Below are 24,913 nucleotides of genomic sequence, written 5' to 3'. Positions count from 1 at the left end.
TTCAACACCACTTCCTGAGAGAAGTCTTTCTGATCCCCATCTAAGCTGGTCCCCTCATGTAGCCACCCACTGAGCACTCTGCTTCACGTTTCACTCAGATGGCTATGTGTTCAACGTCTGTCCGCTTCCCCACTGGGCTGGAGGCCCCATGAGGTTAGGCACCATGTCTGTGTTCCTTTTGCATTTCCAACCAGCGCCCGGCAAATAGGAAGTGCTACAAATAGCGCCTGAGTGGATGTTGTTGACTTCACCGAGTGCCTGTTGCACGTCAGCCTCTGTCCTGGGTGTTGGGGATTCACAGATGGACAAGGCAGGCCCCTGCTGTGAAGAGCTCACAGATAGTTTGTGGGGAGCAGACACTTACACAAAGACTTGTAATACGATGTGGTAAATGCCAAAGAGGGAGGTGACTGCCTGTGCTTTGGAGCCCACAGTTGCAGCCCGGGACCCTTGGCCCAAAGGAAATCTCAGGAGGTTTCTGGAGACACCGGGTATCTAGGCTCACCGAGGCCAAAAACTAACTTTCAGGAGGAACCCATGGTAGTAGGTAAGAGCCAAGTTTCCATTTCCTTGGAAACTCATAAATGGTGAGGCTTCCAATTTCTGAGAATTTTATGAAATTTATAAAAACACATCAGTGACTATAGCTGGAAGCGTCCAACGACTCAGAGTAGAAAGGCTGTGACAAAATATAGATCCTCAATAGAACCCTTGAAGCAAGCAGGGCCACAGCTCATGGATTAAGATGGGCACAGAGATGGGCAGCAACCTTGGGCTTGAGTATCCGTTAGATTAGGGGCTTGTTTGCTGAAGGTGATGATGATGATGATGATGGTGGTGATGATGATGATGGTGGTGATGATGATGATGGTGGTGATGATGATGAGGATGGTGATTATGAGGGTGGTGATGATGATAACAGTGGTGATGATGATGATAGTGGTGGTGGTGAGGGTGATGATGGTATCTAATATTTATTGAGCACTTACCATGTGCTGGATTCCATCCTAACCACATTGCTTATATTAACTCATTTAATCATGACAACAACCCAATAAAATGAGGAAACTGGGGACCAAAGATTAAGTAACTGGCCTAATGGAGGAACCAGGATTCAAACCAGGCTGTCTGATCCCAGAGCATAATCTTTCTAACTTTCTGAAGCTCATTCAGGAGAGACAGGAGGGAAACCCCTATGCTGGAAAAGAGCAGAAGGTTGCTCTGGGAAAGAGCTGAGTGTTCAGAAGCGCCTATGTTCTGCTTCATCTAGGGATGCTCCGTCTGCCTCCTGCCTCCGGGAACACCTTCTCCTGTCTGCCTTCTAAGTAGTAGCCTGTCTTCAAGGAACACTTCTAATCCATCCTCCTCCATGGCTCAGCTTGAAACGACCTCACCTACGTCTAAAGATCTGCAGCACTGACTTTTACACCTGTCGGTCACGAGGCAATGCGCTGCGCAGTCAGCCTGGTGTTGGATTCAGCCTGCATCTCCTGGGGAAGTGATGGAACCTTTCTGAGCTCCATTTCCTCATCTGCAAAAGGCAATAAAAATATCTCTCTTGCAGGGTCGGGCTTTTGAGGAATGAAGGAGTTACAGTCTGTCAGGTTACTGGGGACTTGGTACATAGCAGGTATGATTACCAATCTTCTTTCTTACATATCATCACCTATTTGCTACTGTAAGTCTTCCTTGATTGGGGTTATTTCTTACTCCCCCCACGTGACATGAGCTCCTGGAGAGCAGAAACCATTACTATAAATGTTTGTGGCATAAATAAATTCTCCATTCCAGAATGGAGCCCAAACAGCACTCAGTGAGCGCTTGTGGATCGCTGGACCACAGGACTGGACGGAGAGGAAAAGTTAATGCCAGAGCCTGACGTGCTTTATGCTCCAACTAACAACTGGCTTAGTCTCCTTCTGGCCAAACTTATGCAAACTTATGTGGCTCTCTCAGACACGTGCAGACAAGGCCCCGGAGGGCAGGGACCACTTTCCTGAAGCACGCACACTCACGGCACCCGAGAGGCAGAGCACAGAGATGGACCCAGCGTTTCTCACCCTCTTCCCAATGCCACTCAGTGCTGTGGTGGGCCAGGGAGGTTGGGAGGTGTCGCCAAAGCACAGTGGCCTTGGCATCCAGCTGAGCATGCCCAGTGGGTCTGTGGGCCCCTAGCTCCTTCTGTTGACCCAGGTTTGACCTTCTACATCCTGATCCCCAGCTTTCCCCTACTCCTGGGTTCTGGACCATCCCTGAATTGTTCCTCCTCACGACGCCTTCCTCACCTCCTGCCCCACCTTGGCCCCACTTTCCCCCATGTACAAACCCTGGCCCGGGTGACCACAGGGGCGGGAGCAGGGTGCTGGGGAAAAGCTACACCCAACCGCTTGGAGCAATGTTATGGACTCCAGACCGAAAATCAACTCTGCAGGGCACAATCAGACTTTAAGAGCACAGTAGAATAGAATAGCACACAGCATAGTGTTTTGCATGTTGTCATGGTAGGCATTGTTTCAGCTTTACTGTCACCTGTATTTCTCAGTGCGGATTGCAGGCAACAGGGTTTTAAAGCCACTACTCTAGGGCCGCCTTGTCCAATACAGTAGCCACTGGCCACCCTGAGCACTGGGAACTTGGCCAGCCTAGACTGAGATGTGCTGTAGGCGTAAAACCCCCTGAACTTCAGCGAGTTAGTACACAAAATGTGAGCTATCTCATTAATAGCACTGGCATCGATCACATGTTGAAATCATAACATTTCAGATGTACTGGGTAAAGAAAACATATTATTAAATTTAATTTCACCTGTTTCTTTTTACTTGTTTGGTTTTTTATGTGGCTACTAGAAACTTGAAATTACATACGTGGCTCACGTGATATTTCCATTGGACAGCGCAGCTCTAGAGCGTCGAAACCTCTTACCAGTGTTCATTCAGCTGACCCTTCTCACGCAACTGGAACTCCATTCACCCATTCATTCATTCTTCATAAAATGAATATCCCCAGGGCACTACAAGCTGGGCACAGACTCAGCACTAAGGACACAGGGATAAAAGACACAGGCCTCCCCTCACGCAGCACCTGGTCTTAGGGGGAGGGGGATGCATAAACAGACAGCTGGCATCCACATGGGCAGGGGGTCCCGGGACACGCCGCAGCACCTGCCTCTGATCTGACACCCATCCTGGTGAGAAGAGCAGACACTCACCGAGGCTGGAGCAGACAGAGCCTCAGACACCACAGATGCAGTGACGAATCTGAGGCCCAGAAGATTGCTCAAGGTCACTGAGCAAGCAGGTGGCAGGGCTGGGACCAGGACTCATAGTGCCCCCCCAACTCTCAGTCCTTGCCTCTTCACCACCCTCGCTGTGGCTATGGTCACTCGGTTCACCAGCCAGAGCCAGGAGTGACGACTGGCCCTGTCTGCTCTGTGACTTGACATTAAATGTGGCCTTTTCCCTTTCTGCCTACTGGAATTGACCCACCCAGCATGGCAGAAGATAATAAGTCATCCAATGGTTCTTTGCAGGACAGCACTGAAAATGCCAAATGTCTCTTTCTCCCAGAGTTCTGCAGGCCCTTGGAAACCTTCGGCTGCTCTGGACAGTGAAATAATTAGGTCAAATAGCACACACTCACGATAAATGGAATGTTTATGTCACCCAGTGCTTGTTTATTCCTCAGAATGAGTGGTCTTTGTCCTGCAGGCCTTGGGAGAACATAAACCAACCCTTCAGCCAATCAGTGAAATGGACTGTGGGATACTCGAGATCCAGGGGAACCCCAAAGAGCTCACCATGACCGGGGACGAGGAGGATTGTCACGTGGTGTAATTGAGGCTGCCAGATGGCACAATGTGACGTTCAAGTCCACTCTAGACCCTCAAACTTCAGTGCACGCCCAGGAAGCTTGCAGGGATTGGAGAACAGAGGTAAAAGAGATGTTCTAAATGTGAACAGGACTGGGCCAAGGTGGGTATAAAGGGAGAAGCCCAAATCTGGGAGTTAGAAGATGGGTTTCAGTCTTTCTCTACCACTAACTATCGGGGTGACCTCGGGCTTGTTCTCCTGAGCCTCAAATTCCTCATCTGTTGGACGAGATGACCTGATTTCTCTCCAGCAGTGCTGTCCATGATTCCAGGACTCTCTCTCCCGTCCACTGGGCTATCCCAGGCTGTGAGCGATGAGCTCACCACATTCCTTTCTATGGGGTGACGGCCCTATGTCTGACAGTATAGAAACATCCTCTCCCCACAGGCTAGGACACCCCCCTTGTCCACAGCACACTCTCCTTCCTCCCCACCCCCTCCCAGCTGTGGCAGCTCCAGTCCACTGTGGCCTCTCTGCCGGTCAGTGCTGGCAAGACTCCAGGAGATGACTCATTTCCCTTGCTCAACCCCCAGCTCTCCAGGAGAGGGCTGGGCACCCACTGGGCTGCAAAGTCTGCTGGGGTGAAGACTCCTCTTTCTGAAGGACCAGCACTTGCAGGAACCCGTGGTCTTCATGGGGCTGGCGGAGGGGCGGGGAGATATCTGTTATGTTGTCAGTCATGTTTACAACATTGCTCTCAAGAGAGTGACTCACTTGAAAGCCTCCTATACTTTTTTTCTTTGCTCAAATGAAAGATTTGTTCAGGACACTTAATAAAAACCAGACCTCTTCTTGTTAGCGTCTCATGGTATCCAGAGAGGGACATCCGTTCCCAATCTCTGGTGGCAGGGAGAGAAGGGCTGCAGTGCTGCACAGAGCGGAAAATTAAGATGGCAGCTGGGATTCCTTTGTGCCCGGGGTGGTCTGCAGCCTGATGAATTCTAAGGTCCTCTCCTGGAGGAAGAGCCTGAGAATTCCAGCTTTCTCAGTGGGGCGGAGGGGAGCACTGGGTTAGGAGTTGGGAGACCTCCATTAAAGTATTCGTTGGCTGCTAATATGTTGTCCCATCTTGGTCATTACTCCTTTCTCTGGGTCCCAGCTTCCAAATCCATAGAATGGGGACTCAATGTTCCCTAGGGCCTTTCCAGCTCTGACTGACTGGAGAGAGGCTTGGGATTCTCTGAGAGAGCAGCAGCTGCCGGAGGGAGGAGACAAAGCAAGAAGAGCCTGAAAAGCACCAGGCCAGCCAGGCCGGGCTGGGCTCCCCGTGCCGTGCCCTCCATGAAGAGAGGCCACGGAACGTCCTCCCCCTTCCTTACCTTGCCCCAGCCGGGAGCCAATGATGGCCTCTTTGGCACTCCCAAAGCCCAGCTCTCTGCAGACCACGCTGGCAGACACCAGGTCCCACTTGTCGTCGCAGATGGTACCCCACTCTCCGTTCTTGAGCACCTCCACACGGCCCTCCCCGATGTTGGCACCACCTCTCAATCGCACCAGGGGTTGCTGAAGAAACACATGGTCCTGCTGAGTGCAGAAGCTGATCACGTTCATTCGGCAGGCAGTCACTGCCCGTTCTCCTCCCTTCCCGACTTCCCCCTCTCCAAACCCAGGTGCCCAGGCTAAGAGCTGAAACTGTGCTCCATTGGGGGGTGGGGTGGGGCGCATGCTCACTCTGCATGGTCTGTTCTGTTGCAACCTCCCTTTGCAGCCCCCTGGGGAGCTTTTATCTTAGACCACTGGGGAACCCACTGGGACCCTCATTAACTCATTCCCTAACCCATATTTGACTCAAGGACCCTATCACCAGCACTTTCCTCCACCCCCTCACTCCAGAACCTCAAGCCTTAGAGCTACAGAAAGAAGCTCCTCCCTCCCAAGTCTGCAGATTCCAGTTGGATGGGAACTCTACCTTGCTCATGACAGAGCGCTACAGTCTAGCCCCGGGGGAGACTCTAGGGCACTAACACAGACCACACTGAAAGGATCCTGCTCTGCCGACGAGAGGCAGAAGTGGGAAGACAGGGAGCTAGAGAGAGGGGCCGAACCGAGAAGGCCATGACTGAGAGAATGGACGCTGCAAAGGCTGGCGAGCCTCACACCTGTCCTGGAGCTGGGCTCATGCCTGGCCACCACTCCTGCTCCTGGCACCCCTGATTCTACTCCAAGTCCAAATCGGCCCAACTCTTCAGAAGATGCAGCCGCACCAGATATGCAGAGAGGGCAGGCGGTTACAGTTTAAACACCCCTAATTGCTCGCTGACAGCCTGGAAGCCTTCATCACCTTATGGGGTTCATTTAATTGCACAGGAATAAGATTCACTCTCCACCAGCATCTTGACCCCACTGGATCACACCTTACAAGCTGGGAGCCCGGTCACTTGACTCCATCTGCCCACATACCCTGGTTTGCATCAATTTCTGTGCCTGCAAGTGTGTGCGCATATGTGTGTGCATGTGCACACATGTGCAGAGGCAGGAGGGGGAAGACAGGGGGCCAGAGAGTGGGGGAGAGTATGTGTGCATACGTGTGTGTGTACACATGTGTGTGTGGGTTGGGGTAGAGGACTCTGAGTTATTGCTGACACTCCCTGGATTCAACACAGAGGGCATAAGGGGTGGCTGTGTGGCTGTTCTACATGTGTTGGATCAGACCAGAGTCGTGGTTCTACTCTGGCCCATGCAGTCCTCATCACAGGACTCCCCGCATCCCCCCAGCCCCCACCAATGGCCCGGCCAAGGAAGGCCTGGTTGGAGGTGGTGTTTTTCAAGCATTCATGTACACCAGCCACCTGGAGGCAAAGGCATCAAATGAGATGTGTCTCCATCCTCCAGCTGAGGTTCCCACTCGGCCACATCTCTCTCCCCCACTGACTGTGCCCTGTGGCTGCCATGGCAGGGTGGAGTGCTGTGACAGCACCCACTTTTACAGACCTCAGGGACTGTTCTGACCCTGGCACTAGGGGGAGAAGAAAAGAGGGACCAAGATGGATGTAAAACACGCATTGGCTTCAGGAACCTTTATCCTAGCTTTAGAAACCGCAACAGTAGAACTGCTGACTACAGCCTTGTTTGCTGTAGACTGTGACCTCTCCCTTCCCCCAACTCCCTTCCCAAGCTGTCTAGCTGGCTGCCAGGGCCCCCTTCCCATAGAGCGGACCATCCCTGACCCCAGCTCAGTGGAGGCAGAGTGCCAAATAGCCTTGTCACAGCCTGGCAATGGCCCTGGAGTCAGCTGGCCCTGGAGGAAAGAAAGAAACCCAGGGAAAATGTGATGTAAGGCTCTCTTGCTCCTTTTTTTTTTTTTAAATTGGTTTGGTATGAACTTGATTCCTTTGCTTTAAAACCACACAGTAAGAGGAATTCCAAAACAGTAGGACCTGCTATTCTGGATGACACATAAGGAAAGCTTAGAGGCTCAGGCTGAGGCTGCAGAAAGGATGTGGCTGTCCAATCACATGACAGGGGGCAAGTGAGGGTGTGGTGGGGGTGGGAGGGGCTGGCACTGTCCAGGTGTGCCTGTGTCACCTGGCTGCACACATGCAGCATGTGGTCAGGCCTATGCACTTTGGAGGCCCCTGTGCAGACAGGGGCAGGGCGGGCTGCCTGCGGGAAGTCTGGAAGGCACTCCAAATAGCCCCCTCTGGCTGATGGCTGGGCTCCCAGCCTTATTCTCACTCTTTTCCTTTAAGGCTGTTCCTTTTGTCCAAATACACCCAGTGTGGCTTTCCTGGCTCCTGCTCTGCTTTCCCTTTTCTGTTGGATAAGAGTTATCATCCCCTTCCAAGAGCCGGTCAGTAGGGGAGACCGGAGAGGGCAGAGGGGAAAGAAGACAGACAGGAAGAGGTGAGAGGAGACACAGAGTGAGGCTGCCTCGGCGCGGGGAGGGCTGCTCCTCCCACCCCCACCTGGACCCGGCAGACACACCATCAGCCCCATCACAGCCTTTCTCCCTCCTCTTAGCCCTGACGTGGTCAGAGCTGACTTGGGTTCACCCCTGCCCAGGTGACTGATTACCAAGTACCACAGTTGTATCCGGCATAGGGAGTCACTCCCTAATAGATGACCAACTATCTTTCCTACCCTCCCTCTCCTCTTCCCCCGTGCTGTTCCCACTGACCGGCCCCAAATTAGCAGTTTCCAGAACATGCAAATCACAGAGACCCTCACTCTCTTCTGGGGGTCCTTGCCTGCTCCTTTAACCACCAACCCCCCACCCAAGATGCCAAGTAGCCAGACCCCTGCGCCATCCTCACCTCTGGCTTGTAGGCTTTCCGGAACCTTGAGGGTCCATCAGGGCTGAAGATCTGGCCAGGCACACAACTCACCACGGCCGGCAGCCCATTCTCACAGGTGACGTTCTTCACGGGGTCCAGCGACACCTGAGTGCCCAGCTTGCAGCTGGAGATGTGGGCCTCCGTGCCCGTGCAGTCCATGGAGAAGGGCCAGTACTGCTGCTTCTTCCGGGCGGCAAACATTCTGCAGAGGGCGGGAGGGGGCAGGTGACCAGGGCTTCATGGTGCCCACCCCTCATTCCTTCCACAACTAGGCCCAGGGCCTGCTGCTATGCTGGCTGCCGGGTATCTGGTGGTGGAACCAGACAGACGCGGGCCCTGCTCCTGGAGCTCAGCCCTGCTTCACAGGTGGGGCTCTGCACAGTGCATCTGCCAGCACTCACTGAGCCCCTCGGTTATGCTGGGCACCACATGGGGCACTGGGGGGCAGGACCTGGAAGGGTGGACTGGCCTTCTGCCCCCAGGCAGCTTGCATTCTAAGAGAGAAGGGACTAACTCAGCATAGTGAGATGATGCTAAAGCCTACAAAGACAAAATCCAAAAATGGAGCTAAGAGACACGAGACCCCTGGTCCCAGGAAATCCTCAGTCCCAAGCAAACCGGAATGGCTGGTTCCCGAACTCTTTGGATAATTTCAACATGATTTGTTGTCATTTCTGCCTTTCTTTCCCTTTGTCAGTGAGCAGTACAGGTGGAAGGTTAACCTCTCTCCCAATGATATATAAGATTAAAGGTGTAATTCCAATGAGAAGCAGTGAGAACAGTCTTAAATTATCCCATCTGCTGAATCAAAGTACAATTTGCTTCATAATGGAAATTATAGTGGTGATGAAACTCAGCCACAGACCTTATCAAATCTTTGCTCAGGAGTCAATGAGGCTGAGGTTGTCTCATACCATCTTCCAGGGAAGCTCTCAGCCTGTATTACCTATCCATGCAAAGTGTTCCTTTTTATATTTTTTTGGAAGGCAGCACATGGATCAAGGTGAGTCAAAGTTTTTTCTAAAACAACCACCAACCAATAAGTAATGAATTTGTTAACAGAAAGGTCACTGTGCCTCAGTTTCCCCATCTCCAAATTAGAAATAGCAATAGGATCGAATTCATAAGATTGTTAGGAAAGTTAAATGAGTTAATACTTGTAAAGCATGCGCCACAGTGCCCAGCACGTAGGAAGGGCTAATAGGTGTTTGTAAAATAAATAAATAAAAACTCTACTGGTTAAAGGAAAAAAACAGAAGAGGTAAGAGCAGGGAGGGATACCCCTGGTTGCAGTGATGAGGGCCTACTTCAGCAGGGTTTGAACTGGGCCTTGACTGATGGCCAGATTTGTAAAGGAGGAGGGCAGGGAGGACACCTGTCCTCTTATGCTGTCCCAACTCTTTGGGGTCTGGGTGCTTGTCCTTGCTTGGAGGAACCCAGTGAGATGCCAGAGAGAGCCCGCATCGCTGCCAGCTACCCAGTGGAGGGGCCTCCCAGGGTAGGCTGGCCCCTGGAGGGGGCAGAATCCGGGTCCTATCCCTGCTGGTCTAGCAGGCCTGGAAGTTTCTGCTGTGTCTCGGAGTGAATGGGATGTGAACATAGAAGAAAAAACCCTATAGATGCCACCAATATGTTTCCTTAACCAAAAATTGTGACTAGTAATAATTCTAGTGTACCTGTGGGCGCAATGGCACAGAACCTCTGAAAAAAGGACTATCCTGGAAAATTCAGGATGTGTGCTCACTGTAGCCTCAGCCTAGAGCAAAGAACTACACAGGAGGACTGTTAATAATTCCCCAAACCACTGCCCCTCTCCACTTTTTGTAAGGCCCCTGCACTTGGAAATGCAGCCTCCAGCTTGTTCCCCATGCACCCCCACGTCAGGTGAGAGAACACACTCAGGGGAGAGCAGCTGCACAGGACTGATCAGATCTCCTTTTGCTTCCAGCTTTCAATGAGCACTCCCTCTTCTGGGAACAGATGCCCTGTCTCTTACTACAGAGCCAAGTGCTCACAGCGAACACGGAACTGCTCCTGCCTTCCCGGGCAGCCCTGCCTCCCTCTTACATCAGCTCCCAGGAATGCCTGTGGCCCTCCACAGGCCTCCACCAAGCAGCAGCCCCCCCCCTCCCCCACAGTTCACTCCAGACAGGCCCAGGCGGCACAGATAGGAGGTGCTGGTGAGGACGGTGGACAGCTCACTCCAGGCCTGGTGACCGGAGAGGGACTGGAGTTGGCTGAGTGGGAAGAGGGGTCTCGGCCTATGGCTGGGAGCAGGAAGAACAGTGAGCTGGACTGATTCAGCCGAAAATGAGAAGTCCCACTGACACTCTGCCAGCCAAGGGGGAAGCCCAATTTTGTAGGGATTATGCCAGGTGCTGAGTATGTCTGTTCCAATTAAGCAATCCAGAACTAGGGAAATAACCACAGGATGGGTTTGGGGACCCACTGGGCCCACTATGAGGTGGACCTGAGCTAAAACTCCATTGATCACCTGACCTCCACAACCTCTACTCCAACTGGTAGACCACAGTGATGTTTGGGCCTCCTGGAATCAGTGTCAGTTCAGAGCCAGTGTCCAGTAGTGTCTGAAAGTTCTGATTATTTCCTTTTCCTCAATGCACAGTTAGCCTGGTAAGAGATCCTAGGTCCCTTTAGGGAAGGCTGGGAGAAATATTAACAGGGTAAACTTTTGGCAGGGTACTGGGGTTCTTCCTCAAGGGGACCAGCCTCCCCTTCATTTCAGGGGTTCTGGGTCTGTAAACTGGCTCAAGTCTGGGAATTGACTGAGGGGCCATGACTCTGTTTTTACGATTCAGGTTAGACTTTTGTTCACTTGACCTAGAACTTTTCTGCTTATACAGATAAAGTCAGAATTTAGTAGGCTTCCTACTTATTTCAGTTCTAGGAACCTCATGATCAACCAGCCAGCGTCACAGGTCTCTGTGAGTCAGACTATTCTGATCGCTGCTTTGACTCTGCTGCCCACTCAGTAACCACACGCACTTTGGCTTTGGCAGTTGAGTGCCGCCACTGGGCCACTGCCACCTCAGGATCTAATGACCCCCATTGCATTTAGGTTACCCAACCTGCAGTAAGTGCATTTCCCACTGAAAGGTCAGGCCTACAGAGCAGAGCCATCATAGAGCTCTTCAAGGACTCCGAGACTCCCGCACAGATTCATTTCTCACAGTCGTAGCGGAAGTGCGTCTTCTGGAGCCTCCCAGGGTGGGTGAGCAGGTCTTACGTGACAAATGCTCCTGGCCCCGGGGAGGGGGCCCTGAAGCTTCAGCTCCATTAGCCTCCAGTCCAGTACAGAAGTCAGCTCAGGGTAAAGCAGCCCTCGCGGGGAGCGGCTGACTCCACTCGGGTGAGCCAGTGGGTGCAGAGGCCTCTGGGGGACATGCAGGTAACCTCCCAGACTCCTCTGACTTGGGGGCGGGGGGATGGGCAGGGCTAGCAGAGGCTCTGAGGAAGAGCTGCAGGCCCAGCCTCGGGGGTCACTCTGAGGCCTCTGAGCAGCCATCAGACTTGTAGGGTAGCGGATGGAGCCAGGTGGAAGGGCCTCAGGGGCTGCCTGTGGATTTCCAAGGCTGCAAAGCCCCATAAGGGCCTCAGTGGACGCAGGGAGATTGCTAAGCTCACCCCAGACAGAATTACTTTGAAAACAATCTCCTTCCTAGAGTGAAGGGCCACCCTGGGAGGCCACTGCCCCTGCCTCAGGGAAGTGCTGTCAGCAACTGCAGGTACAGGACTGGGAAGCGTGAAACAGAGATGGGGAAAGACGCTCCTGAAGACCACGGATTCAGGGACCATGCAGGGTGTGGCCTCACTCCAGCTCCCAGGCCTCCGTTGTCCTCAACAACTTCTGAGCACGGCTCACAGGTACGCCCTCCCCAGGCCAGTCCTGCCCCAGCTCTCAGACTTAACAGCTAGCCCCGTGCTGAGGCCTGTGCCGTGTGGCCAGGCCCTGCATCCAGGGCGGAGCAGAGCTGGAGCAGGGTCTGAAGGTGGAGGTGGCAGAGCAGAGAGCTCTCCCCGGAGGAGACCCAGGCTCCCTGCAGACTCTGCCAGGAGCGGGCTCTGTGATCCCCAAGTCCACCGTCCTTCAGGCCTGGGGCTTGTCAAAACTCACTATAGTGGAGCCATTTTAAAATGCAGTTGGAGCTCTCTTTCCAGAGAAACTGCCTTGCTGTCTTGAACCTTGGACTGGGCCAAAACGGCTATTGTTTTACAAGCAATTGTTTGAGAAGTCAGCAGGAGGACGACATCCTGATCACAAAGACCGAGGACTATGGACTTTCTGAAGATAGAATCAATAGCCAGTCAATGTTTAGCCAGGACTAGCTCTCTGCCTCCAACTCCACTTAAAATTCTTTGTGATACAACCTCCCTTCTTTGCCTTGAAAAGCCCCTGACTTTTACTCCCTAGCGGGACACTATACGGATTTCTACCTGAATCTCTGCTCCCAAATTGCAATTCTCTGATCCCAAATAAACGCTTTGCCTCTTAAACTGGTTTCTGTTTTTGCAGGTTGACAGTCTCCTCCTGTACAGATTGAGGGCTTGGACTCAGTGACCCCTGAAACCGCCCCATGACCTGGGAGCCCTTGCTCTTTGCTAACAGCTTCCTCCAGCCAGCTGCCATCTCAGCCCCTAACAGCACCACGGAGGCAAAGAAACTCTTCCCAGCGCACCTTTCTCTTCTGGGGCCCAACAGTTAGCTAAGTCCCAGAGACTAACATGAAATGTCAGAGACAAGCCAAGAAGGTTTTGTGCCCACCCTCCTGCCCTCCACATCACCCCAGCCAGAGGTCAGGAGGAGGAGCTGGTTTCCAGCAGCATCTGTCAATCATCTCCCACCTCAGCTGAGAACACCACCCACCACCGCCTTGGAGGCCTCCCAGCCTTCGAAGCATTTTCCTGCCACTATTCGAAAGAGCAAAGCCACAGATGTGGGGGTAGGAGAGTCAGGGAGCGGGGTTTCAAACAAGACAGATCTGAGATCTTCCTCAAAAGCAGGAAAAGGACACCAGTCCACCATGTGCTACACTGAAGGCAGCCTTCCCGCTCCCAGGACTGGGCTCAGACTGGCTGCCAGGGGACTCCGGTAGGGCCAGTTATGTAGGAAGCCCGTCAGGAGAGGGTTTTTCTTTTCTTGGCTCCAATTGGTAGGAAAATCTGAGAAGGTGTCTCCAGGGAAGGGGCTGGCCAGCTGGCGGGAGTTCTCCAAAGTACTCAGAGGACAAGACCACCACCGTCCCCTACCCCATGCAAACAGGAAGGTCTGGCCCATGTCTGGGTGCTGCTGGGGTGGGAATCACCACTATGACCACTCCCAGGGGTGTTGTGAGCACCCCTAGCTGGGCAGCTCTGCCGCCAGCACTCACCCTCGTGGTGGGCTGGGGTCTCAGACCAAAGGCGGCCAGGCCAAGCCCGGGGAGCGAGGCAGCCTGCCCTGACCCCAGGGATCTGGAGGGCCAGCTGGGGCTGGAACTCATGTCTCCTGACTTGGAAGCCACCTCTCCCCTTGGCTTGAAAGGAAAGAGGTAGTGTTGTGGTAGACCCTGTAGCTGGAGACCTGTGTTTGAATCCTAGATTTGCCACTTCCTAGTTCTATCAGCTGTCTCTGACTTCACTTCCTCAACTCTGAAACAGACCCTACTTCCTAGCATTGTGAGGATCAAACGACTAAGAACAGAGCCTGGCACATAGTAAGCACTCAGTAAACAGATTATTATTACCACTATTAAGAGGAGATAGGAAGACCCAACTACCAACCAATATACCCCTGCCACCAGCTTGTCATGGGGCCGAAATCCCTTCATTGGACATCCCTCAGGGCAAATCACTCTTAAGTCTCCTGATCATCTACATTTTCCCCCTGGGAGACCACACCAGCACGGTAAGATTTAATTGGGATTGCTCTAACTGAATCAAATTGATCAGTTTCTCAATTTCCTAACAGTTGCTGTAAGTTCCAGATTTCTCAGAACAATCATTTGCTGAGGAAAAGCAAACATTTCTCCTTAGGTTGATGCTGTCCCTGTCCAGTCCATGCGGTCACTGCACAGGCCGTCAGCCTCGAGAGGTGGGACTTTTCTCGCCCTTCACCTCTGCCACATCCCTTCCCTCACCCACCTTTGTCGTTCATGTGGGGTCGGCCTCCCGCAGGAGAGTGAGCTCCTCACAGGAAGGGACTGCACGCTGGCCCGCGGCGGCCGGAGGACTCCCCTCCGCCCAGGGCCCACTGAAGAGCTTACTCTAAGGAGGCTGGGCCGGAGCCCGGGGAGCCGCCGCCTTGTGCAGGCCTCTTACTTGTACACCTTGGCGTTGTACGTCTTCTCCCCAGGGAAGCCGAACATGCCGCAGACAACTCGGGAATTGCTGGCCGTCCAGTGCTTGTCACAGATCTGCTTCCAGGTCTTGCCCTCCTTCACCTCCACGTAGCCCTCCGTCACGGGCTTGCGCTTGCGGTAGGTGGAGAGGATGGCCCGGATCCGGATGTCCTCCACCTGGGTGTTCAGGTTCTGGGAAGGAGGGGGCACGGAAGGAGAGGGGTTACTTCCCTGGTCCGGCCGTCCAGGGGTGCCTACAGGCTGGGCCATCTGCTAGCCTGGCCTACCCTCAGGCCGTGCAGAGCACGGGGAGCACGAGTGGCCTGGAGCAATCAGAAGACTTGGGGGAAGACCCCAGCAGCCTCTCCTGCATCCTACAGAAAGCCCGGGGAGCAGAGGGCAGCAGCCTCCTCCTGCAGGGGTCTCAAAATAAAAGCAGAAAAGAGAATGTGTTCTTTGAATTTTCATGTTCTATATTAAAAAGAATTTGGATTTCGCATTTTACTCCAAAGCGTGTGTGTGTGTCTCCCCACTTTCGGTAAAACTGAAGTTTCAGGCAGCTGAGCCTCAGATATCCTGAGACTAGTGGTGTCATCTTGTACACGAACTCGACCTCCACCTGACCTCGTACCCGAGGGTCGGCAGGGTCGGCATTCCTCAGTGTGAAAACCCCAGGACAGAAGGGGGAGGAGAAGATGGGAGGGGAAGTTGTATGCGGGGACCCAGGCCTGCTTAGCAGGGAGGGGCGTCCTGGTGGGGGATGGATACAATCATTGGGCTGTGGCAAGGAAAGGGAAGATTCCAAAGGCCTTGAGGCCCTTGTTAAGCCCCCTCCTCACCCCTTGCCCGTCCCCACACCATCCATCTTCCTGTGGCAGAGAAAGAGGCAGGACCCGACAGGAGGAAGTAGAAGAGGCTGGAGGTGGGGAGCGTGGGCTCTCCACCCCACACCCCTGACACTGAGCAGCAACGTTGCTGCCTCACGCCTACCCCTGAGTCCCAGGGATTCGGTAGAAGGACAGGGGGCCTCGAGAGCCAGGCTGGGTGAGAGGAACGGGGGGCTTCCCCGGAGTTACAGTGGTACCTTTATGCTTTTCCAAGGCTCACCCAATCTGCCCCCAAACACTGGGCAAGCTCCCTCCTGAATCTCTCAAGTCCAGCCCCTCTTTCTGCCCCTGACCAGTGGGGCCTCCACCAGCTCTTGCAGGCTCCCTGAGTCTCTCCTCTATCATCTGCCACCAGGAAGACATCAGAGAGCTCTTTCTAACACAGCTCATCTTGTCCCTTGACCTACAATTCTGCCTACGTAGTAATGCCCAGATTACTTATTGAGGTGCCCATGGCCCATCATGACTGATTCCACCTACACCGCCAGCCCCCTCACTGTCCCCAGCCCCAAATCTATACTCAGATATGATGAATTACAATATAATAAGTGCTTTATGTGCATTCTCTTACTTGATCCTCAAACAATAGAATGAGGTGGTTTATAACTACCATCATCCCCATTTATCATCGGCAATTATGTCCCCAGGACCACCTAGAGGCAGGGAGCACCTGAGCCACAATGTGAGAAGTTCTCTGAGCTGGTCCAGGGAGGGAGAGGTAGGGCTGGGCAGGGGTGCTGGCAGGGGTAACCTGGCGACCTGAGTGCCCGAGCCCCCGTCCAGCCAGGATGCAAATGAACCTCGAGGTTGAACAGGACCATTATCTGGGTGCCCAGGGATTCATGTCTCCTCGCCACTGGCTTCAGGGTCCAAAGCCAGGCCTTGGTTCACCGGTCCTGCAAGGCAGCGGAAAGTATGTGGGCGGGAGTGATGGCATTCGGCCCCACGTCCTTTCCATGCAGAGCGGAAGGAAAGCCGCCAGTGGCAGGATTATGTTTGCCAGCTTGGACTCTGGATCTTTTACAGCCCCCGTCAGGGCACAGGACTCGTGCCACCAAGACACGTGGACAGAGGCAAGCCAAGAAAGGGCCTGAGGTCTAAACCGGCCCATGGGCCAGTCCCCTCCTGCCTTCCCACCTCGGGAGGCCGGGCTGGAATTCCAGTGCGTAATGCGTAATGCCCAATGCCCAGAAGGAAAGTTACCGCTGTGGCATCAGCCCCACGGATTCACGGGGCAGGCAGGCTGGGCCGATTTATTAACCTCACAGATCCTACCCCGCACTCCATTTCCCCACCACCACCCGCCTAAGGAGAGCTGTGAAATGGGAACCTCAACACCCCGGCTACGACAGGAGGAGGAAGGCCCAGCGAGGGGAGCTCAGCAGACCCCTAGACTCTTGTCCTGATGTGGGACAGCATCCCCTCAGCAGAACTATGGCTGGTGGGGAAAGCCAGGTGGGCTCCAGAATGCAGAAATGAGGCCTGGAGAAGAGAAAGCACTAGAACTAGGTGTCATTGTCCTTGTTCTCCCACCAACTCACTGCATGTGTGTGTGTGATGGTGTGTGTCTCTGTGTGTGTCTGAGTGTCATGAGTATACTTCTCAGTGTGTGTCTGTGTATCTGTACATGTGTTTCTGGGAGTGCATCTGTTTGGTGTGTCTGCATGCATGACGATGTGTACGCAACAGGGTTGTGTGTCCGTGAGTTGTGTGGGTCTCTGCACGTGTGGAGTGTGTGTCTGTGGGAGGGTGTGTCTGCCTGTGCACCTATGTGGTAAAGGAAAGGTCCAGCGAGACTTGTTCCCTCCAAAGTCTTAGGTCAGGGTTGGCTTTACAGCTGTTGTTACTTCATAATGGAATGTCTCCTCTCTCACTTCATTCATTCACTCATTCGACAAAATACGATCTCTCCGCCCCATGGACCCTGCCAGGTTTCCTCCCTGTGCCCCAACTACAGGGTCCTGTCTCTTCTCTGAATAATAACGACTGTGATGGCCCTCATCTATCAAATACTAACCAATTTATTACACGTCAGGCTCTGTGCTCAGAACTTTATGTCCATTCTCTTACTCGATTCCCATGACAACTTATGAGAAGGCTGACACATACCCATGTTACTGGTGAAAAATGAGAAAGCTTGGCAAGGTTTTCCAACTTCTCCAAGTTCACACAGCCAATAAGCAGGCAAACAAGGGTGAAAACGGAGTTCTTACTCCAAGCCCGTCCTCCACGCTCACGACCCCTTGTCCCTGGGTGGTCCCGCCCATCCTGTCCACTGCCCGGTGTTGAGTTGACCCAAACGAGGCAGGGCCTGGAGCTCAGCCTCCCGGTGGACCTTTGGGGCCTGCACATCTGAAGCCCACATTCGAAGTCCACCCTGCGCCCTGCCGGGAGAAGCCGTGAGTCAGACCAGAGTGCGTGAGGGACAGCTGCCTCCCAGCTGCTCCTGGACTCTGGCCAGGGGGCGGCAGGGAAGCCTCGTGGTCACATTCAGCGCTCACTGCTAGCTCCGAGCTCATGTGGGCCACTCAGAGACCTCTGTAGGAAAACACACACGTACACACATAACTCCCCTCCTGACTTCACTGCTGTGGAATCCCTCCCACAACCACAAGTGTTAGGAATTTTTTTCCCAGAAATTCAGCCCCAAAAAAGAAGAGAAGATTTGAAACACTAAAACACAAACACATTTTTCTTTTCTTACAGAGGGCTCTCTAGACTTGCTAGTGTTACATTAAGCCCAATAGCCCAGAAGCTGGTAATGTGTCTGGCACGTTTTAAAACTTAAATTGAAGTCTGAATGGTGTCCCTCTCACCAAAGACAACAGTTCAATAGTTCACCCAGATCTCCAAAAGGCTTCCCTCCAAGGGAACTCACAGGACCTTCTGGACTTGTCCTACTCAGAGCTCATCACATACCCAGGGAGGGCCTAAGCCCTGGGAGTGACTGTCATCCACTTGCAAAAGGGAGAGTCGGGTGCGGTGAGGCCAGGACCTGCGCTACCTCAGCCAGCGTTGGTGGAAAGACAGGCTGGTGGAGAAGCAGCAGGGCTAGGACTCCCAGTCTTGCGCTGAACTACATTTTACCTCTGCAGCATCTGTGAATGACTTGCAAATTCTAGAATGTGACAGTCCGGGGCTGTCGCCAATGAGGAAAAATTGCCAGTTTTGAAAGTCTAGTTGGAGATTGCATCAGGGAAAGATACAAGGGAGACAAGGCAAGAAAGCACACAAGCCTACAAGAATCCACTTCACAATTTGTCTGAAAGCTCGCTCCTAGGCGCATAGCCTCCCGGGGAGGCACATTTGCAAGGGCCAGGTCTTAGCCCAACTACCCTCCTTTCCTTCGCTCTAGAGGTCATAATTTAGCATCAGCCCAGGCTTTCCCGCTTGAGTAGTCATCCTTGGAGTGGTTGGGGTGGGAGGACCATGATGGGGAGACAGACCAGTTATGCCATCATCCCAACTCGAATGCACGACTGGTTAGTTCTACACAACTTCTGCTCACTTAGCAAGCCCCTTCCCTCTACTGCTAACAGGTTCCTGCATCTTGCCCTCAGCCTTCTTTATTCAGCTATCTTAAAAAATGGCCTTCCATGTAGCGGCTAAGTGCGTGCACTCCACTTCGGCGGCCCGGGGTTCGCAGGTTCAGATCCTAGGCACGCACAGACTCGCCGCATGTCAAGCCATGCTGTGGCAGTGTCCCACATAAGGTAGAGGAAGTTGGGCACGGATGTTAGCCCAGGGCTGGTCTTCTTCGGCAAAAAAAAAAAAAAAGAGGATTGGCATGGATGTTAGCTCAGGGCTAATCTTCCTCACACACACGCAAAAAACGGCCTTCCAGATAGAGATCCATTTTCCCAACTGCCAGCTCAGCACCTCAAACCAAAAGCGTACGAGATGCGCTCGATCTTTGCTCCTCTCACTGAGTGGGACCCCCACCCTTCCAGCATGCAGACTACGAGCCTCGCACACCTTCTACACCCTCCTCCTCGCTCTCATAGCCCAGTCTGCCCAGCAAGGCCTCTTCCCTCCTTCCATCAACTTTCCATTCTCACCTCTGTTTTTCAGTCAGCTGGGCAATGAGAACCGTGGAAGAAAAAGAAAGGCATTACAATCCCGTCACTTCACGTGGGTCCTGCGCATCTCCTCAGTCCGCGTGAATTGCGGGCCCAGTCCACCACGCACACCACCGGCACATGAGTCCTTGACCACTGTGCATGCATTTGTCTTGCTCAAGGCCTCCCCGTGGCTCCCCGGGAGCCAGCACTCCCAGTCAGGAGCCTCCCTCATCTGACCCATCTCATTCCCTCCCTTCCCTTTTCCCAGCCAGCGAGCTTCTCTCACCACCACGCCGACATCACTCTTTTAACCCGAGCATAGAGCCACTCCCTGCAATTCTCTCTTCCCTTCTCTCTACCCATCAGAACCCTACTGACCATCATGGACAATTTCATTCATGCATTCAAAAAATATTTGTTGAGTGGTACCGTGTCCCAGGCACTGTGTGAGGCCCTGGGACGCACAGGTCAGCCAGACAGGTAAGTCCCTTGCAGTCACTCATGACAGAGGGGGAGAGACAGTACCACCTCCTCCACAAAGCCCCCTCCCCAGATATCTCATCCACATCATTGGATTTCTTCCTCATTCCTCTAGCACTTGCTTTCTGAGTCATGCATTTAGTCCTTGGTTTATACTGCCTTGTAGTACTATTTATCTTGCCACGTGTTTTTGCCGCCTCCTCGGACTGTGAGTCCCTCAAGGGCAGAACTGTGCCTTACTCATTTTTGTATTACCCATGGCTCCTAGTGACAGACACAACACATAGTGGGTGCTCAAATATCTTTGGAATGAACCAATAATAATTTTTAAAAATCCAATTACAGGAATTCAGCTTAGCTAGAAACTTTGGGCTCTCAAGCCAAAAACTTAATAAAGGCTCCCTTTATTCTTTGTTTAATTCAAAATAAACAACGAGGCAGCACTTGCCTCTCTTCACAGCATGAGCGCTACTGTGTGACTTGTGGACGGACAGGGAGAATGTCGCTCTTTATCCCTGCATTCTCTTGTCGTCTGAGCTATTTGACAGCTCCCTCTTCCCCTCGAAATCTAATGCTAATAGTTATTGAACTGACTTAAAAGCTGATCTGCCTCTCAGCACATGTTTACACGGTTTAGCTGATGGGTATTATCCGTCAAGAGTATGAGGCATGTTGTCTGGCTACACTGTAATTATCCCCTTTTGATGATCAAATCAGGAATTCACAGCGGAAGAAGCTGCCAGCAACATTCTCTAGCCACTGTCTTCCGCAGGGTCAGATGGGGGAAAGGGAAGAGGGCAGGCATTGCAAGATTTCTGCTCCTCAGCTCTGTGTGATGGAGACCAGTCTGGGCGGAGGGGGTCGGGGCGGGGTGGCGTGGACAGCTGAGGTCATGTTGAACCACCAGAGGAAAAAGCCGGCAGTCTGTCTGGGCCCTCCTCCTATAAATCAAGAGCTTTGCAATGCTGCTGGAAAATTATATGCTCTGAGTTTCATTTTCCAACCTGCAAGCACTTGGGTAGGTAACAGAGGCTGCCTCTGGAGAACAGGCATGCCCTGCTGTCTGCAGGAAGCTGGCAGGACACCTGCTCCAGCAACCGGTCCCTCCGACCCAGCAGGGGTGCTGAGGCCACAGACCAGGCAAGTCCTGGGCCAGGTCGAACCATCTACCACACTCCCAGATGGGGTACCTGACGCTTCTCTTCACGGCAATCTCCACTACGGGACAGGAAGCCCCAGACAGGACTTTCATCAGTCCCTCTATTCCCAGTGCTCAGCGTAGGGCCTGCTGCTCAATTAAAATGTATTGAGTAAATGAATGAACAGACGCAGCATCCAGCTGCCTTACCAGCAGCCTCCTGGGATGGGGTGGGCCAATTCCTCGGCACTGACCCTTCCAGCATGGCTGAGGTGACTCAAATGAACTACTTGAGCCCACTGTGGAGCCGGACTGGACACCACCAGCCCGCACTAGTCACATCAGCAGGCCACCCTACAGAACAGACCTACCTAACCAGGGCAGAGAGAGGCTCTCTCCAGCCCCCTCCAGCCCCAACTTCTTCCATTCAGCGCCCCTCCCGCTGATCTCTCCCCATTAATCTCTCCCTTTCCAGACTGCCACACATTTACCATCCAGTCCCCACTGTTCAAAGTTTGAGTGCATACTGTCCCTTCATTTATTTTATCTAAAACAAATTATAATGCTACCTATTCATTTATTTCATCTAACGATTAAGTATAGTGTCACTTATTCATTTATTTCACTTCACAAACAATTATAACAGTATCCATACTTTTCAAAGGGTTGCCTGTAAAACACTCTGACCACAAATCAGGTTACCAGATTTTCCAGGATTTGCACAATTTCAAATATTTTGTTGTGTTAGCTGCATAAATGCCCTTTTGCTTTTCAGAGGCTGTGACCTATTTTTAGTTGGGAAAAAAGGTCACCTTAGAACGACTTCTCCTGTGTCCCTTGTGACGCTTGGCAAGCCCTGACCACGTAGAGGCTCTCGATAAATAGAATCAAGGGATGTTAGCACCAGGCAGGATCTTAAACATCCTCTTGCCCCAGCTCCCTATGAGCTGGGAGAGACAAAACCCAGGACAGCCACATCTGACAGCCCAGCCTGACAGTTCGGCAAAACTGGGGATTCAGAGGCTGTGGGCTTCCACCATAGCTCTTTACTCCCTTGCTGAAGAGTCTGACACAAACTGCCCACTTGCTACCGTTTCTGCCCTGGAGGGAAGCCGCCCAGCTCTCCTGCGGGTCTATATTTAGGCTTGGAGGGACCACCACCTTCTAAACCGCGCAGAGATGAACACAGATGCCCTTTCTTTCCCACTCAGCGCAACCTGCTGCACCTACCCTCTGTGGGGGACAAAACTCCTGGCCGAGAAGTGCCCAGATCTTTCTAGAGTTAATTACTCCCTTTCGGGTTCCAGGCCTCCACCCCCAGAAGCCCCCAGATGCTGGTGAGATAAAGCTGCTGCTCAGAGGAAAACCCTGAAGCATTTGGCTGCCGACTGTGACTAATAAAAACCTGGACTCCTGGAATTTAAAAAATTCACAACAGCCTCAGTCCCCGTGGTTAAGAGGAGAAAGAGCTTTTTCAGGTCTCAGGGCCCTTCCAGAAGGATGTGAGAAAGTGGGGGGCAGGGGTACCAGATTCTCCCCGCTGTTTCTTCATCATCCCTCTGTTGGCCCCTCAAGATCTCCTGAGCTGCCTCCTGTCACAAAGGAGAAACTGAGGCCCGGGGTCATGCAGGGGACAGGCAACATGTAAATCTCACAGCCTGGGAATCCGTAATCAGTTCTGGCAACCTAACTGCTTTTGCAAAAGAGCCTTTAAAAAATAAGTAGGGAAGAAGGTGGGGTGGGGAGGTGAAGAAAGGGAAAGACCTGTGTGTTCCCTGGTCTAAGGACACATGGCCCCAGCCCCGGGGTTTCTATGAGCACATGACCTAGCAATGTGCAAAACAGCCCATGGAGAGGTCTGCTCAGAAGGGCATCTGGATTTGTAATCTCTCCTTATCTAATGCTTTTTCCAACTTGTCTACGGCCACAGACAGGAAATAAAGCCTCTCAGTTTAAGAGCCTCTGAAATCCTAGGAGGTTTGGTTGGGGCTCTGTTTTCTAGGTTTAAAAATGACCTATTCACTTGAAACCAACAGTATTTTACATTTTATTATTTGCTTCTGCTTACCTCTTTTTAAGAAGGTTTTGAGGATTGGCCTAAGACTCATTTTCCTTATGAAAATGCTGTTTTACAGTGAAGTATCCAGAGACCCAAGAAGTGTCAGCCACTCTGGACGTACAGCTGCCAAGTCCCAAGCTCCACGGGACTGGGACTCAGGTCCTTCAGCTCTGGGGTCTAAAGCTCAGACTACACAGAAAGATGTGACAGCACAGCCTATGCCAGAAAAGGGGAGAACCGAGACCCTGCTTGGGTCATTTTCTGGATGAAATGAACCCAGGACAAGGAATCAGAGGTAGAGCTGACCTACTGCAGCTCTGTGTAGTCTGCAAAGCACTGTCATGGAAATCATCTGATTTGTTTTTTTCCCCTACATAATATTTAAAACTACCTTGTAAATGATGAGTGCATGCTGTGTCATTCTGATGGAGAAACCACTTCCACTCTGGATTACAGACTGTCATAGGTGGGAGGGATTGAATTCAACCCACTCATCTTAAAGAAGAGAATGGACTTGCCCCGTATTCCAGCTGCCGGCCAACAGGTAGCTCAGGGGCCAGCCCTGTGAACTCTCCTTTGGTGGGGTCATTCATATGAAGAAGATGCACTTTTTCCTTCCTCTAGAGGGGAGTTTATGAAGTGTCAAGGAGCCCCCAAGGGATGCCCCAAGCAGATATAGGAGTGCACTGAAGCACAGTGAGCTCATCGAGTGCAATTCCATCAGCCAGGCCCCAGGGCTCAGTGACTCACGCCTCTGGCATCCGGAGTGGCATGAACGTGGTCTAGACTGATGTGCAGTTTTCTTCCACTCTCTGCTTGGGGAATTCAAGTGTGCTCCAGAGAAGGCACAAGCCTATGAGGGTCATCTCTAATGGTCTAATCTGTCCTCATTCTCCAGGAGTCAATGAGGTGGATGTGACAGAGCCTGGCCACAGCCCTGCAGAGGAAGGATGGGGAGAGACGGGGTGTCCTCCTCACAGTCATTGGTCCAGTCATTTCCTGGGGTCACAGACACAGAGAAGCATTAACAGACACTTCACTTGGACCACACTTCACTCGTGGCCACTTGTGAATTTAGGGGCCCCAAACCGGGGGAAGTGGAGGGAGGACTTGAGGTCTCACACTTTGATGTGGAAGATTGAGGGTAAAAAGTCTATTCCGGCTTTCAAGGCCACAGTGGTGAGGGGCCAGAGAAGAGGCAGGGAGAGGCCGGAGCACACGGCACACACGCTACCCGGCATCCCTTCCCCGAGCGTGTGTGTGTGTGTGTGTGTACGCAAGCCCGTGTGAGTGTGTGTCATGGGTAACCAGATTCACCCAATGGTGGATACTGCCAATAGTCAGCTAGTGGTCGCCCTCTGCATGTGCCGGCTGCATTTTCATAGATGCAGAGTAACAAGGGATCTTAGAACCTGGCAATCACCTTGTCCTGCTTCCTTCCCCATGTAGGAATCTGGCTGCAATACTCCCGGCAGGAGGTCATTGTGTTCCTGCTTGAACTGTCCCAGTGACAAGGCGCTCACCACTAAGAGGGCAACCCCATCTGCTGTGGGGCAGCCTCCTGTTACGGAGTCTTTGCACTGAGCTGAAATCTATGCCCATTGCCTCCCACTCATCTCAGTTCTGGGAGTTAGAATACATCATAAACATCGTTCTCCATGGTAGCACTTCAAATATTTGAAGAGAACTGAGATGCCTCCCCTCCTATCTCCTTTCTCGGCACAGTATCTTCATTTCCTCTTATGGTATGGTTTCTAGACCAGTCTCCATCCTGCTCGTCCCTCCTCTGGGTGACCTAGTTATGAGA

At 52.6% G+C, this 24,913-nt stretch overlaps 1 protein-coding gene across 3 annotated transcripts in view; it reads right to left on the bottom strand.

The window, feature by feature from the left end:
• Positions 1–24,913, bottom strand: part of LOXL2 (lysyl oxidase like 2) — a 95,836-nt gene that overhangs the window by 27,893 nt on the left and 43,030 nt on the right. Inside the window, exons 4-6 of one of the 3 annotated variants that reach the window (XM_058550518.1) lie at positions 14,462–14,673; positions 8,123–8,345; positions 5,189–5,393 (exon numbers count right to left, since the gene is read on the bottom strand). In XM_058550518.1, the coding sequence (XP_058406501.1) occupies positions 5,189–5,393; positions 8,123–8,345; positions 14,462–14,673 (640 nt within the window). The remainder of the gene's footprint in view (positions 1–5,188; positions 5,394–8,122; positions 8,346–14,461; positions 14,674–24,913) is intronic. The other 2 variants (XM_058550519.1, XM_058550520.1) reach the window with 2 other exon arrangements.

Source organism: Diceros bicornis, chromosome 11 (genome assembly GCF_020826845.1).
Source record: "Diceros bicornis minor isolate mBicDic1 chromosome 11, mDicBic1.mat.cur, whole genome shotgun sequence".
NCBI classification, from domain to species: domain Eukaryota; kingdom Metazoa; phylum Chordata; class Mammalia; order Perissodactyla; family Rhinocerotidae; genus Diceros; species Diceros bicornis.
This window is presented reverse-complemented; position numbering and strand designations above follow the sequence as displayed.